Consider the following 17,156-nt stretch of genomic DNA (forward strand, 5'->3'; position numbering starts at 1 on the left):
TTTCTTTTTTTGTGGCATCTTTGCCAGGTTTTGATATTAGGCTGATGGTGGCCTTGTAGAATGAGTTTGGAAATTTACCTTCCTCTGCAATTTTCTGGAAAAGTTTCAGTAGGATAGGTGTTAGCTCTTCACTACATTTTTGGTAGATTTCAGTTGTGAAGCCGTCTGGACCTGGGCTTTTGTTTGCTGGAAGCTTTCTGATTATAGTTTCAATTTCCGTGCTTGTGATAAGTCTTAAGATTTTCTATTTCTTCCTAGTTCAGTTTTGGAAAGTTGTACTTTTCTAAGAATTTGTCCATTTCTTCCAAGTTGTCCATTTTATTGCCATATAATTGCTGATAGTAGTCTCTTATGATCCTTTGTATTTCTGTGTTGTCTGTTGTGATCAATCCATTTTCATTTCTAATTTTATTGGTTTGATTTTTCTCCCTTTGTTTCTTGATGAATCTGGCTAATGGTTTGTCAATTTTATTTATCCTTTCAAAGAACCAGCTTTTGGCTTTGTTGATTTTTGCTATGATATCTTTTGTTTCTTTTGCATTTATTTCTGCCCAACTTTTAAAGATTTCTTTCCTTCTACTAACCCTGGGATTATTTCTTCATTTTCTAGTTGCTTTAGGTGTAGAGTTAGGCTTTTTATTTGACTTTTTTCTTATTTCTTGAGGTATGCCTGTATTGCTATAAACCTTCCCCTTAGCAGTGCTTTTACAGTGTCCCACAGGATTGTGGTTGTTGTGTTTTCATTTTCATCTGTTTCTATGCATATTTTGATTTCCTTTTGATTTCTTCTGTGATTTGTTGGTTATTCAGCAGCGTGTTGTTCAGCCTCCATATGTTGGAATTTTTAATACTTTTTCTCCTATAATTCACATCTAATCTTATTGCATTTTGGTCAGAAAAGATGCTTAGAATGATTTAAATTTTTTTGAATTTACCAAAGCTAGATTTATGGCCCAGGATGTGATCTATCCTGGAGAAGGTCCATGTGCACTTGAGAACAAGGTGGAATTCATTGTTTTGGGGTGAAATGTCCCATAGATATCAATTAGATATCAATTAATATCTTCTACTTCTGTTAGGTCCATACCATTTCTGTCCTTTATCAAGCCCATCTTTGCATGAAATGTTCCCTTGGTATCTCTAATTTTCTTGAAGAGATCTCTAGTCTTTCCCATTATGTTGTTTTCCTCTATTTCTTTGCATTTATCACGGAGGAATTCTTTCTTATCTCTCCTTGCTATTCTTTGGAACTCTGCATTCAGATGCTTATATCTTTCCTTTTCTCCCTTGCTTTTTGCTTCTCTTCTTTTCACAGCTATTTGTAAGGCCTCCCCAGACAGCCATTTTGCTTTTTTGCATTTCTTTTCCATGGGGATGGTCTTGTTCCTTGTCACCTGTACAATGTCATGAACCTCCGTCCATAGTTCATCAGGCACTCTGTCTATCAGATCTAGTCCCTTAAATCTATTTCTCACTTCCACTGTATAATCATAAGGGATTTGATTTAGGTCATACCTGAATGGTCTATTGGTTTTCCCTTCTTTCTTCAATTTAAGTCTGAATTTGTCAATAAGGACTTCATGATCTGAGCCACAGTCAGCTCTCAGTCTTGTTTTTGCTGACTGTATAGAGCTTCTCCATTTTTGGCTGCAAAGAATATAATCAATCTGATTTCAGTATTGACCATCTGGTGATGTCCATGTGTAGAGTCTTCTCTTGTGTTGTTGGAAAAGGGTGTTATGACCAGTGCGTTCTCTTGGCAAAGTGTATGTATCTCTCTATTAGCTTTTGCCCTGCTTCATTCCGTACTCCAAGGCCAAATTTGCCTGTTACTCCAGGTGTTTCTTGACTTATTACTTTTGTATTCCAGTCTCTTATAATGAATGGGACATCTTTTTTGTGTGTTAGTGCTAAAAGGTCTTGTAGGTCTTCATAGAACCATTCAACTTCGGCTTCTTCAGCATTACTGGTTGGGGCATGGGCTTGGATTACCATGATATTTAATGATTTGCCTTGGAAATGAACAGAAATCATTCTGTCATTTTTGAGATTGCATCCAAGTACTGCATTTCAGACTTTTTTGTTGACCATGAATGCTACCCCATTTCTTCTAAGGAATTCCTGCCCACAGTAGTAGATATAATGGTCATCTGAGTTAAATTCACCGATTCCAGTCCATTTTAGTTCGCTGATTCCTAGAATGTTGATATTCACTCTTGCCATCTCCTACTTGACCGCTTCCAATTTGCCTTGATTCATGGACCTGACATTCCAGGTTCCTATGCAATATTGCTGTTTACAGCACTGGATCTTGCTTCTATCACCAGTCACATCCACAACTGGGTATTGTTTTTGCTTTGGCTCCATCCCTTCATTCTTTCTGGAATTATTTCTCCACTGATCTCCAGTAGCATATTGGGCACCTACAGACCTGGGGAGTTCCTCTTTCAGGATCCTATCATTTTGCCTTTTCATACTGTTCCTGGGGGTCTCAAGGCAAGAAAACTGAAGTGGTTTGCTATTCCCTTCTCAAGTGGGCCACATTCTGTCAGACCTCTCCACCATGACCCACCAGTCCTGGGTGGCCCCTCATGGCATGGCTTAGTTTCAATGAGTTAGACAAGACTGTGGTCCATGTGATCAGATTGGCTAGTTTTCTGTGATTATGGTTTCAGTGTGTCTGCCCTCTGATACCCTCTCACAACACCTACCATCTTCCTTGGGTTTCTCTTACCCTGGACATGGGGTATCTCTTCATGGCTGCTCCAGCAAAGCGCAGCTACCCCTCCTGACCTTGAATGTGGAGTCACTTCTCTCGGCCCTCCTGTGCCCATGCAGGCTCCCCTGGTGGCTCAGCTGGTTATAAATCTGCCTGTAATGTGGGAGACCTTGGTTTGATCCCTGTGTTGGGAAGATCCCTTAGAGAAGGGAAAGGCTACCTGCTCCAGTATTCTGGCCTGGAGAATTCCATGGAATATATATCCATCGGGTCTCAAAGAGTCAAACACAACTGAATGCCTCTCACTCTCACTTTCCTGCATCATTACAAACATTTACAATTTGGTCAGTAAGATACTAGATTGATTATATGCCTTCTCTGTGTGGTCAGAAAAAATGAAATTTGAAAATAACATTAAGCAGTTTATCTGCTCATGAAAGCACTTTTTTCGTAAGATACTTGGCATAATTCACCTGCTACGGGAATGGCAACAAGGACTGTATGGAACTGCAAAAAAGACCAACATTCCACTTTTCTTTTCAGTCTGACTCAGGATCTTAGGGCTTCCCTGGTGGCTCAGTCGGTAAAGAATCTGCCTGTAATGTGGGAGACCCGGGTTCAGTTCCTAGGTTGGGAAGATCCCCTTGAGGAAGGCATGAAAATCCAGTCTAGTATTCTTGCCTGGAGAATCCTCTTGAACAGAGGAGACTGGCAGGCTTAATGGTGGACTTCTTCCTCCATTTTCTCTTTTTCTGAAGAGATGATGCTTTAATAGGTGATATAAGTATCCAGGTGGGACCTTTCAGAGCATTCCCTTCCACCAACTCCCATCTCTCCCTATAGACTATAGAGCGATTGATTAAATTGATGATTGAGTATGTGGGTTCCTCCCCAATTGCTTCCATCCTTCTGTTATTTTTTTAAGTCATTTGATGCCAGATATATATATTTAACTAACAAGACCTGAGTTTTATTTACCAGTCAAGAAAAAAGAGAAGTAAGTGTTTATAAGGAAAATTGATTCTTTTAAAATTTGAAATCCACTCAGTCACATTGTACTCAGTTGCTTCAATCGTGGCCAATTCTTTGTGACCTCATATACTGTAGCCAGGATCCTCTGTATATAAGATTAGCAAGGCAAGAATACAGAAGTTGTAATTTCTTTCCCCAGGGTATCTTCCTTATCCAGTGATCCAACCCTCATCTCCTGCAGCTCCTGCATTCGCAGGCAGGTTCTTTTACCACAAGTGCTACCTGGGAAGCCCCTCCAGTAGCATATATTTCCATAAATATTTTTCATTATTGCTAAAAGCTATTAAAATTCAACTTAAAAAACTTTTCTTTGTTTTTAATTGTCATAAGATCACATACTTTGAAATCTTTCCTCTTTTAAGTGCACAATACAGTATTGTCAACTATAAGTTCAATGCTGTATAGCAATCTCTAAACTTTTTCATTGTGCTTAACTGAAACTTAATATCTGCTAAATAGCAACTTCACATTTGCCCCCATCGCCATCTCCTGCCTGGGGCTTCCCTGGTGACTCAGATGGTAAAGAATCTGCTTGCAATGCCAGAGACTTGGATTTGATCCCTGAGTTGGGAAGATCCCCTGGAGAAGGCAAATGGCAACTCATTCCAGTATTCTTGCCTTGAGAATTCCTAGGACAGAGGAGCCTGGCAGGCTACAGTCCATGGGGTTGCAAAGAGTAGAACACGGCTGAGCCACTAACACTTTTGCCATCCCCTGGCAATCATCATTTTCCTTTCTGTTTCTATAAGACTGGCTATTTTAGATACCTTGTGTAAGTGGAATCATGTTGGATGTGTCCTTCTGTGACTGGCTTATTTCATCAATGTGGTAGCAAATGACAAGAATTCCTTTTTTTTTTTAAGACTGAAAAATACTCCTTTATATGTAGGTACCACATTTTCTTCATGTCAATACATTCTTCCATTTATGGACATTTAGGTTTCAACTTCAGAATCATTTGGCAGTCTTTGCTCAGTCTTCCCATGCATTAGATTAAACGTGCATTGGCCAAGAAGTTAAGTATTACTTCTGAGACCTTTTGGCTTCATTTAAACTAGTATAATTACATTGGATTTTGAATGCCTCAAAAGTCTAAGCCTATCAGTATTAATCAGTTTTTTTTTAATATTTAATTTTAATAATTCAAATTTAGATTTTAACTTTGTCCCAGTTTCTTATTGGTCTGAATTGACTTCATCTCACAACTTTTTCCTGTAATAAACATTTTTGAAATAAAAATACAGACATAAAATTATATTGTGCTGCGAAATAAACTTTTACAGAGGACTCATGCTGAAGCCCTCCCCATTAACACTTAGATATTGTTTCTCCTTTCACTCACACTCACCTAGCTTTTGTTTCCAAGTTTAGCTGTTTGTGTTGTTTAGTCACTAAATTGTGCCCAACTCTTTGTGACCCATGAACCATAGCCCACCAGGCTCCTTTGTCCATAGGATTTCCCAGGCAAGAATACTAGAATTGGATGTCATTTTCTTCTCCAGGGGATCTTTGCAACCCAGAAACCAAACCGGCATCTGCTGCATTGGCAGGAGGATTCAATACGTATAGATAATTTTGGCTTTATCAAGGTATAAGTGATAAATTAAATTGTAAAATATTTCAAGTGTACATTCTAGTGTTTTGATATATGTATACACTGTGAAAGGACTTCCCGGGTGGCTCAGTGGTAGACAATCCGCTTGCCAATGCAGGAGTTGCAAGAGATGCATGTTGGATCCCTGGGTTGGGAAGCTCCCCTGAAGGAGGAAATGGTAACCCACTCCAGTATTCCTGAAAAATCCAATGGACAGAAGAACCTGGCAGGCTATAGTCCATGGGGTCTCAAAGAGTAGGACATGACTGAGCACACACACATGCATGCATACCCTGTAAAAAGGACTAACATATCTGTCCTCACATATTTATCTTATATTTTTACTCATTATTTTTTTGTGAGATCATTTAAGTTGTACCCCCTCCGCAAATGTCAATCATACAGTATAGCATTATAACTGTGGTCACCATGTTTTACGTTTGATGCTTGACCTTACACACCTTATAGCTAAAAGTTGAGCACTTTCACAAATCTTTCATCATTTCCTCCACTCAGTAATCATTTTTCTACTGTTCCTGTGAATTTAGCTTTTAATTTGTTTTCTATTGTTTTCAGATTCCAAATATAAGTAATACCATATAGTTTTGTATGCCTGACTTGTTTCACTGAGTATAATGCCTTCAAGATCCATTTCATGTTGTCATCACAAATGGCAGGCGTTCTTTTTCTAAATATAGCCATTTGTCAGTAGCCAAATGAGGTTTATCCAAAGTGTGATTATTGCTAATAGAAAAATTTTCACCTAACTGGCAACACCCAAATTGGTTTGTCTGTTTTTGAAGTTTATAGAAGCAGGATAACATCAAATCATATGTTTCATTTTGTACCTGACTTCTTTTGCTCATCATTCTGTGAGGAAGATTCATCTCTATTCTGTGATGTAGCCGTGTGTTTATCTCATGGCCTTAGGTATCAGTTCCAGTTTGGGGCTGTTATAAATTATGTATTTTCATGCACAATTTTACATATTTATATTGGGAACATAGACTAAGCTAAATTGAATTTCTGTGAAAAAACATATGTATATTTTCCTTCAATATTATTCCCAAACCTTTCCCAGATGGTTTTGCTAATTCATAATCTCCAGAACATGAGAGTTCCAGTTGTGCCATGTCCCTTACCCAACATGGTATTGCTGATATACACAAACACACACACACACATATTCCTTTTAACTTTCTTATGAGTAAACTGAATCCATTTTAACATCAAAACTGGATTCCTTTGCAATTAATTCACCAAGTATTTTAACTGCAAAGTCAACAGACAGTACATTTAGTAGAGGGGTTGCAAGCTCATAAAAATCTAGAGAGGTAATGTAAGTAAATAGAGTTTATTCAATGTAGAAGAGAGAGTAATGGGGCATCCTATTGCGGCTGTGAGTGCAGTTGTGAAACAGTCTGGTTGAGAACGCAGCAGTGACCAGGAAAGAACATGACTGCTGTAGGGAAAATACCGCCAACTAAATCATGACATATAAAAATATGAGCCCACTGTCATCTTTATATTTTTGGAAAGAAATCAAAAATCCAGATTTTTAATAGCATTTTCTGATTATAAATTGGGTAACTAATCACTTTTTTAAAATGATGTTTGCCAAACAAAGCACAAATGAAGGCTAGCTCCTTTTCAATCATGCAGGCTGTGAATATCCACACTTTTAAGTAATACATTAGCATCCCCAGAGGACTTGTTTTCCTGACATATTATACGTGGATCAACAAAATTAGTTCTTGTAAATAGTATATGATATTAGAAACAATATTCCACTGGTTTTCCTGTGGATACCTAAACTCTTCTTCCCTTTTCTTACTTCATTGACAATTAATTTGGTAAAACCTTGACAGTTCAACTTATTCAAATGTTAACATAGAAATGAAAAGAGAAATTTAGTGAAACTGAATTTAATAGTTATTTGAAGCTAATTTTATATGTATGACTCAGGAAAAAATATCTGTCCATTAAGTGTAGAATGACAAAAATCAGTACAGTCTGGAATTTAGAATTGGAAACCTTGAAAAGGCCTGTGGTCTGACAAATTTCTTTCCTTTCTTTCTTTTTTTTTTTTAGGAAAAATAATTAAATTCATAATTATCATCCTTGAAGATATGTCACATATTAGCACATTTTTATTAATATATAAATGATTATTTTCAAATTCTTTCTTAAGAATAGCTTTTGATGAACCGAAGAGCTCTTGATAGTGTAAAAATGTTATTAGGATGATGAAACAATGATGAAACAGATAATGTTATAATTTTCTTCATGGCTAAAGTCTACTAATAATATGTTAAAAAGGTTGAACTATTAACTGTCTATTGATAGTTTTAAAAAATATCTAAAAACGAACGATATATGCTTCTCTGTAATCTTTAAAAGATTTACCATTCAAAAAACTTTACTTTCCCCCTCCCCAGTTCTAATAACATAAATTAATTTTGTGTAAAATAGCTACAGACTATATATATATGTTTGAGTATGTTTAACATTTGTAACTGAAGTTATTTTGGCAGCAGCATTTTGAGAGTCATCGAACACTAGGTTGGGAAAACAAACTTTGAGCTGAAATGTGATAAGAATTTATTTTCAAATGTGATTTCTCTCTTTGAATAATAGGAGTTATCCATGGAGTCTGGAATTGATCCTGGCCAGGAATATGGACAAGATTATTACAGTTATGAGCATGGGTACATCTTCAGATTTTTTATCCAGTATCTTAATATTTTATGAATAATAAGGTGTTATTAAGGGATTATTATTATTAGCATTTTATAAGTGTCATTTCATCCATTTCATGTTTGAAAATGAGTGATGTATCTAGTTTTAGCTTCAATCAAGTTTAACCATTTTTTCTATATTGAATTCTGTTTTGATGTTTATACTGATATTGACTACAATTTGAAAAATGCAATAAAATTGTTCAAATTATTTAAATGAGGAATAGAAGTCAAACATATTTGCTCAATTCCTGAACTCACCATTTCTTTCATATGAGATATTTAACATTTTATCTAACCAGTCAGCCTCAAGATTTGCCCAAGAGAAATTCATAAGAAAACACAGTTTAGAATCCAGAAATGAGCATTTCAAAAGTCATCTCTACAGACATAAGTTAACTGTTTTCTACAGTAGAGCAAAATAAATATGATCCAATATCATATTTGAAGCAGAAATTTAAACTTAGAGTTTGTGTTCTGAATAAGCTACCTTTCAGAAAGACCTTGTTTGGTGCCTTAAATTGTTCAGTTTAAGAAAAATATTCCTTTCTCTTCACACTTATCTCTCCTAAAACTTCAAACTGAAATTTTAAGATTAATTTCCTTTTCTTGTTATTCCAGGGTACCTTAAGGCAAAAGTCACTGGTCCTCAGGTTATAGTTCTTTCCCTATGGTTTTGTAACTAGTGTACCAGTCTGGTGATTTATCGGTGAAGAAAAAGAAGGAAACAGAGATCAATCATAGTTATACAGATCACACGAAGAAATGTTTAAAGCTGTAAGTTTCTGTTACAGGTATGAAATGCCTCAATATGGAAGCCGTCGTCGTTTGTTACCACCGGCTGGACCAGAGGAATATGGTGAGGTGGTTGGTGAAGCTGAAGAGGAATATGAGGAGGAAGAGGTAACTGCTATAATGTATTATGTAATGTTAACATTCCAAGGAAATGGCAACCCACTCCAGTATTCTTGCCTGGACAATCCCATGGACTGAGGAGCCTGGTAGGCAACAGTCCATGGGGTCACAAAGAGTCAGACAAGACTGAGTGACTTTATCTTAACCTTCCAAGAAGAATATTTTTAGCCCTATTTGAATAGCAGCCTACAAAATGTTTCAGATATCAAAAATCCTATTCATTTAGTACCTGTTTTCCATAGAAATTTAATAACACTTGCCATTCCATTGTCTTGTCTATAGAAGGACATCAATTTATATATAAACTTAATTTATTATATAAAATATTAATTTGAAATAAAACCAAAATAAAAAATTCTAAATGTTATTCCATAATGGTAATATTATAATCAAATAGGTTAAAAAATATTTTGCAAAATAAAATGCTCCCACATAGTCTAGCAAACCTAAAAATCATTAAAAGTACAATCTCCATCTTTTAATTATAAGAGAAAAATAAAGTATCACCAGTATTCTTAATGGAATTATGTCATTTAAGTCTAAATTGCCACAAATTCATTTATATCAAATCCATATACTTTGCCTGAAATATTCACTTGGAATGTGCTGTGCTCACTCAGTCGTGTGTGACTCTTTGCAGTCCCATGCACTGTAGCCTGCTAAGCTCCTCTGTCCATGAAATTTCCCAGACAAGAATACTGAAACAGGTTACTATTTCCTACTCCAAGAGATCTTCCCAACCCAGGGATCAAACCAGAGTTGCTTGCATCTCCTGCATTGACAAGCAGATTCTTTACCACTACTGCCTCCTGGGAAGCCCTCATTTGGAATACTGATTCAGATATTTAAAACAAAACAACAAAAAAATTAATGTCACTGTAGTTTTACTCTGGTCAACATTTTAAAAATAGTCAAATATTTCATTAGCTATTCAGATAAGCTATCATAATTTCCAGATGGGTTAAAATTTTGTTAAAGCAAATGTATAACACTATTCAAAGTCTAAGAATGGGAGAGAGAAGAGGAAATGATTAATTTATTTCTTTCTCTTTTGATCTAAGGTGAGAAATAAATTTTGAATAAGAAAAAGTAAGAAAACCTTAAATTTTGGTAGTATAATGTATAAGCTACAGTGGTTATGTCCTTGACCATCTTCTGTCTATATGCAGTCAGATAAACAGTAGGGAATGGTATGATTGTTCTCTAAAAACAGTTTTATAATTTGCATGAAGCTATTGCCCTGTAGATTCACTCCTCTTTAACTTATATAGGACAAGGTCATAGCATAACCTTTCCCCAGCTGACACTTCAATTGCATTTTCATGATTTTCAGGAAAAGGCAAAGAAAGTCAAACCAAAAGTTGAAATTAGAGAGCCTAGTGAGGAGGAAGAAGTAGTTGTCACTATTGAAAAGCCACCCCCAGCTGAACCAACATACACAACATGGAAGAGAGCCAGGATATTCCCCATGATTTTTAAGAAAGTTAGAGGACTGGCTGATAGAAGAGGCATCATTGACCTTGAGGAGGAAGAGTGGCAGCGACGCCTTGAGGAAGAAGATAAAGATTATTTGAAACTAACTCTGGACCAAGATGAAGCTACAGAAAGCACGATAGAATCAGAGGAGGAATCCTCAAGTGACTATACTGAATACAGCGAAGAGGAATCCGAGTTCAGTGAGTCTGAGACTACGGAAGAGGAGTCTGAGTCAGAGACACCCTCTGAGGAGGAAGAAAGTTCTACCCCTGAATCAGAAGAGTCAGAATCCACCGAGTCAGAAGGGGAAAAGGCAAGGAAAAATATTTTCATTGCAAGAAGAAGGCCTGTTGTTGAAGACGTCAAGGAAGTCAAAGGTAGAAAAAAGGAGCCAGCTGAAGAGCCAGAAGAACTGAAGGTGGAAGAAGAGGAGGAATTCCCAGCAGAACAGAAAAGTGAACTGGTCCCTGTGGAAGAACCAACAGACCTCCAATCTCGCGCCATCACTGAGGAGGGCAGTGCAGAATCAGCTTCAGTGGAAGGAGGTGTTGAAAGTGAGGAAGAGTCAGAATCAAGTAGTATTAGCAGTAGTAGCGAAAGTCAGTCTGGAGGTCCTTGGGGCTTTCAGGTGCCAGAGTATGACCCAAGCAAATACGCAAGCAAGAAGTCTCCAGGAGCAAACTCAGAAGGTTACAACACAGCACTGTAAACGAGATCACAGTAGGTGAAAGTTTTGCAGTGATGAGTGCTCTTGTGTGCAGTGCCTTCTGTGCATTTTCTGAAATGACATTTGAAGGGAGGAAATTGATTATGATTTTTATCCGACTTAAGATTAGAAGCATGCCAGAGAAGCAGCTATATATGCTATCCAAATAGATTTGCATATTATAATATATTAGGGTAAATCTGGTTGATCTTCTCTCTATTAGTAATTCAAAAGACATACAATCAGCTACTCAATATTTAATATTTCATAATGTGATTTCTGTTAATGCAATGTGGAATTAGGTATTGCCAGTGATGCTCTGGCTATTGGAATGAGTTTATGAATATATGCAGTGGTCTTTATACCATCTTTGTAACATAAATCCTTAGGACAAGCTACAACAAATGAGATCTCTGCAAGTCTACTTTTGCGTGTATGTACATTTCAACTGGCAAACATATTATCAAAAACATCATAAACATGTTCAATTAGATTTGTAGTTCACATTTTCAAATATTAGATTTTAAATGAAATAAATTAAAAACAAAAGTTATTAATAGTTCCTTTCTCTGGTGGATAGGAATTAAAGTGGATTTAGAAAAAAATGAATTTTAATGGCTATACATTTTTGGGGGGTAGATAACATAATAATTTTGAAATATAAATCTGGAAATCCAAAATTATGGCTTACTCAGTGCAACATGTTGGTAGTTCACATATCCCCAAAGTGCAATACTATTTCAAGAATAACCAAGTACTTTTTAACCTTTGCACCTGTAATTTCTAATGTGGATTGTTAAAATAAAATTGTGAAAATTTCCATTGTGTTCCAGCTGCTTACTAAAGGCAAATTTACGATCATTAATTTTCTATTTTGTGTATTACAAGATAAACTGTATAGGATGGGAAGATATTTTAACATATATTTAAATGGGATGAACCAGAAAACCAAGATGCAAGTGATTAAATGCATTAAATTATACAAAATGCTTGGCTAATAATGAAGGGTTAATTAGGAATTAGAATATTATAAGTTTAAAAATATATTTCAAATTTTAGGAATGCAAGTATTAATATGAACAGAATATACTAATAAACAGGGGTATTCCTTTCAACTTAACTTTCTTGAAAAGTATAGCAACTGTAAAACAATGGATCAGATACTTAAATATAACCAATATACATTTTTAATGATAGATCAATAATTTTACTTAAAAAGATAAAAGTACTTCCTGAAATGTCTGCTTTCTAATCTAGCAATCTTCTTCAGAAATTATTAAGCTCTCAAACCAATGAAGAATTTGTGGAAAAGTAATTGATAATAAGATTCTCCCCTTTACCTCTTGAGTTATTACCTTTGATACCTTTCTGTCAAAGGTTGTGAATTTCTCAGGCATTGTAATCTTTACCCTTTTAATTCCTTTGATAATGATTCATTTTTTTTGTTTTTTGACAGTGGGCAAGAAAAAGAATGATCAAGTTAGTTGTTGATCGAGAGTATGAAACTAGCTCAACTGGAGAAGACAGTGCTCCTGAATGTCAGAGAACACGTCTTCAGAATCCTAATATCCACAGTAATGTCAATGGCAATATATACATCGCACAGAATGGTTCAGTGGTGAGAACCCGCCGAGCCTGCCTCACTGATAATTTAAAAGTTACTTCCCCTGTTCGACTGGGGAGACACTTTAAGAAACTAGACAAGTTGGCAGTGACACATGAGGAGAACGTCCCCCTAAACACATTATCAAAGGGGCCACTTTCTACTGAGAAAATGAACACAAGGCCAACTCTGGTTACATTTGCTCCTTGCCACATGGGAACTGACAGTACGGCAGTGAAGTCTTTGGGGAACAGGCTAAAAAGCACAGTTGAACAGGAGTCCATGGTTGATAGTAAGAACATCAAGGAGGCTGTGGAATTCCATAGTGACCACACGCAGTCAGATGAAGAGGAGCTTTGGATGGGTCCCTGGAACAATCTCCATATACCAATGACAAAACTGTGACTGATTTTTTAAAAAGTTATTTTAATTTTTCTTCAGTTTTTAATAAACTGTACTTTTTATTGTCACTGACAAAACAACATATGGGGTTTATATCATGCACACAAGCTACAACTTTGAACAATAGGCTTTGAAGCTTAAAAAGAGACAGATTTGCACTCACATTTGTATCAATTAATTATTCTTCCCAGAAAAATCTTTTTGGATAGATTCTCAATTCACTGTATAACATCGTTTAAACATTTTGCTGTTTTGTTGGGTCTTTTTTTTTCCTCATTTTAATAAACAATAAATAATTTACTAAATAATCATTTATATTTTGTTGATTAACATAGATCATTTTTCATCTCTAGCTTCATGGAACTTGTTTTGGTACATGGAATTGTACTTTTCATAAAAAATGGGAAAAATTTATATTAGAGGATTTTACAGGTAACAGGTTTATACAGTTGCTGTCTATATCATCCTGACTTTTTAAATGAAAGATTGAATTGCAAATTGATATTTAATGGGAATCATCTATAAATTATATAGAATCATGAATCTATTTTCTTTATTGTCCAATGGAAAGGTTTTCAAATTTTTACATATGTATATGTTGACCTTTTAAATAACACCTGAAGTCATATCTTTCTTATAAATAGCATTTATAATTTTCCATGATTAGCACACACACTCTCTATAAACCATTTAGCCATACCAAACATAACAGGCAAGTTAGTGTAGGACTTTAAGATATTAAATAATTATTTGGAGCATCAGAGCAAAATTCCTTGAGGTTAGAAAGAGTCAAACAGGCAATTATACATTTAGAACCACAATTTCAGTATGGAAGCTGTAGTAAGAACAAAGAAGTCTTGCCTTAATGTTACTGAACATGAATGTTTTATCAATTCAGTGTAAAGGAATTTGGCAGGGCCATGAATTTATATAATATGTGAAATGTTAATAAAAGCTATAAATCCATAGCTTCACATGTATTATAGTATTTCACTTTTCCCAGCTCCAGTTTATTTTAAAAATATTTTAATGCACATACTTATGTGCATAAATTACAGACCAGAAAATGACTACCTGGGTCCTTTTTTTTAATCAAAGAACACAGTCTTGATTTTTCACCATTGAACAAAGCACAGTGTTTCACCATTAACATAAATGAAAACAAAATATCCTTTCAGAAAAAGCCCCCAAAACTTCCCTTGGGTGCTGCCTTCTTTCTAGATGTAAAAAAGATGAAACAATATAAGAAAATTCAGAATTTTATTGAGTATGATTTAGTGTTTTATAGATGTAGTTCACTTCAAATTTTATACAGTATTGACCAAGTTCAGATTTCAATAAAAGTTTCTCATGCATGCTTGTTATATGGTTGAAAGATTGAATAATGCATTACTATCTAGTTCCCTCCTGTATGTTTCATATTTTAAAACTTGTTTATTACAATACAATTTCCTTATTTCCAAAGGGAGCAAATTGTATGTAACATAAACTTACCAACTTACATGAGTAGTATGGTTTAATTTCAAAAAGCTTTTGAGATCAAATATAGTAACATCTCATATCACCATCATCTCAGAGTTTATTAAAAATATAGACTCTTGCTCACAACCCTAGGTCTGCTAAACAAGAATCCATGTTCTCACAAGATCGCAAGGTGGCTTATATGCATATTAAATTTTAGAAGTAAGTACCTACCACTAAACTCTAGGGCTTACTCTTTAAAAACACCAAAGTGACTGTTTTTAGTATAAAATATTTCAGATAGAAGATATATTAAGCATACCATATTTTCCAGCTTTCTCAATCAGAAGTCACTAAATTAGTTAACAATTTTCTGATGTTCCAGAGTCATCACAACTAGCATCCTGATTTTCTCTCTGCATATACCTTATAGATACATACTTTTTTTCTTTCTCCAATTTCAGGCTGTGACATTTAACCAGTTTTGTCACTGTTCCTCTCTCCAGAATTCATGTTCCATCTTACTTTAAATCTCCTGGTGAGAAAGTTTGTGTCTTTCTTTGTTTTGCTTGTCATTGGAAACAAAAAAATCATTTAACCTAAGATAGGGATAATGTATGTGAATTCAAGCAAACGTCTTGTGATTCCAGGAAGCTTTTCAAGGTCACTGTTGGGATCTGAGAATTGTTCTTGAAATCTAAAATTGGCAGAAGACTAATACTCTGATATATGAGATATCACTATAGTTTAATGTTCAGATTTTACAAGGAAATCAAGGTACTTAACAGACATATTTCAGCCATTTCAAGTTGACCATTTCAGTAAAATCAATCATGAAGTTAATATGTCCCTAAATTAGTGGACATATATAAAAATAAGCAGTATGTACACAGAGCAACCAAATCAAATATTTGGTCAGTATATATTGAGGTAAAGTATGTACTGCAGCAAAAGCATTACCAACTAACGGCATAAATCTGGACTGATTGAATAGAAACTTTGATAGGACTTTAAAACTCAGGATTAAAATTGCGGAAACCAGGGGAGATACCCAAGCATATTTAAACTTAAGAATATTTCATGAAAGTGATGTTTCTATACAAATGTTTATAAAGAAAGTGGTAGTTATTTTTCTTTGATGGACATAGCAATTTATTGTGGTTTTTCTTAATCAGTACCAGCTTTCAATCAGGCAGAAGAAACGGCTGATTAAGATGAGAACAGACTAAGGTGACTGTATGGTAAACCTGTTGATTTCATGAGAAGGTCTTGTGGGCATGAAGGGCAAGGTGAGGAAGAATGAAAAAATGAAAACAATGAAAAATGAGTTACACTGACAGGACATTTGTGACTCAAATATCATCAAACCACAGATGCGAATCTCTCTCTCTCTCTCAACTTCTCTTTTTCATTAATTACAAACTGTGAGAGTTGTCACTGAATGATAACTGTAGGCTGGCCAAAAGCATCTTTTTAAATACAGAAAAAATGTTTGCCTTGAATTTTGTGTGTGATATGTTGTTCGTGTTATTAAAACATGTTGTTAACAGGAATGCTAAACCATGTTATATGTGCTAAGTGGTTCTTCCAAATCGGATATGGTAGCCACTATTAAAATATTATTAATTGAGTTTATGTATTATAGAGCCAGAAAAAAATTGAATATCAATTCTTGAGGGAAGACATTTACTTTTTTTTACTTCATAAGCCTTGCCTTTTCTCTTGCTCTGCTTCACTTTCAGCCACGAGTGGGGCTTATATACCACTTCAATTAATTAGTAAAATAGAAAATAGGCAGAAATTTCTAATAATCAGTTCTCAGGGCAGATGCCCACTGGTGCCTGCGAATAACACAGCGATAAGGCTGAGAGATAAGTTCAAATAATACTGAGAACCTCTATTTTTTATTGATAGTTGCTTTCTCTTCTCAAATGATAACATGGATTCCTTTACTCTATATTTTTTCCTCTCTTATTTTTGCATTCATTGACCTTGATCTTTATAATAACAATCTTTCCTTTGTAGATTGGTATTTTTTCATTGCAGACTACTTTATATTTATGGTAAGTTAAGGGTATAATATGGAAGATTTGAAAACTGTCTATAGTTTGGAAAATTATCAGCACATTCACTATGTTCCCAATTTCTTTTATCCAAATACCTACTTTTTTTCCTTAACAAATATTATGTTACTGTATGAAGAACATGAATTAGAAAATTTAAGTTAAAAATGCATTGTTACCTACTACACAATGTTTCAAAAATAAATTTTTCCATTTGAAAAGAAATGACCTCTCATTATTCTTTCAGGTGGGGCTAAACATCAGTAACAATTTTCCTGTTTACATGGTTAGCATTTTAGTTTGATAATACAAAGTCCTGCTCTGAAAACTCTTTGAACAGTGGAGAGAAATGATGTGTGTTTTAAACTATCATCCTTTCTTATGCATTTCAATCATGTATATGTGTTATCAAGTCCCAAGAAGAGTGAATGTGTTTCCTAACATTCC

The 17,156-nt window shown here is 35.0% G+C and overlaps 1 protein-coding gene across 1 annotated transcript in view; it reads left to right on the forward strand.

The window, feature by feature from the left end:
• Positions 1 to 16,934, forward strand: part of PCDH15 (protocadherin related 15) — a 1,094,267-nt gene extending 1,077,333 nt beyond the window's left edge. The window contains exons 35-37 of the mRNA XM_060404607.1: positions 7,983 to 8,053; positions 8,878 to 8,986; positions 12,637 to 16,934. Of these exons, the coding sequence (XP_060260590.1) occupies positions 7,983 to 8,053; positions 8,878 to 8,986; positions 12,637 to 13,188 (732 nt within the window). The 3' untranslated portion in view covers positions 13,189 to 16,934. The remainder of the gene's footprint in view (positions 1 to 7,982; positions 8,054 to 8,877; positions 8,987 to 12,636) is intronic.
• Positions 16,935 to 17,156: the final 222 nt, after the last annotated feature.

This window comes from Ovis aries, chromosome 22 (genome assembly GCF_016772045.2).
Source record: "Ovis aries strain OAR_USU_Benz2616 breed Rambouillet chromosome 22, ARS-UI_Ramb_v3.0, whole genome shotgun sequence".
NCBI lineage: Eukaryota > Metazoa > Chordata > Mammalia > Artiodactyla > Bovidae > Ovis > Ovis aries.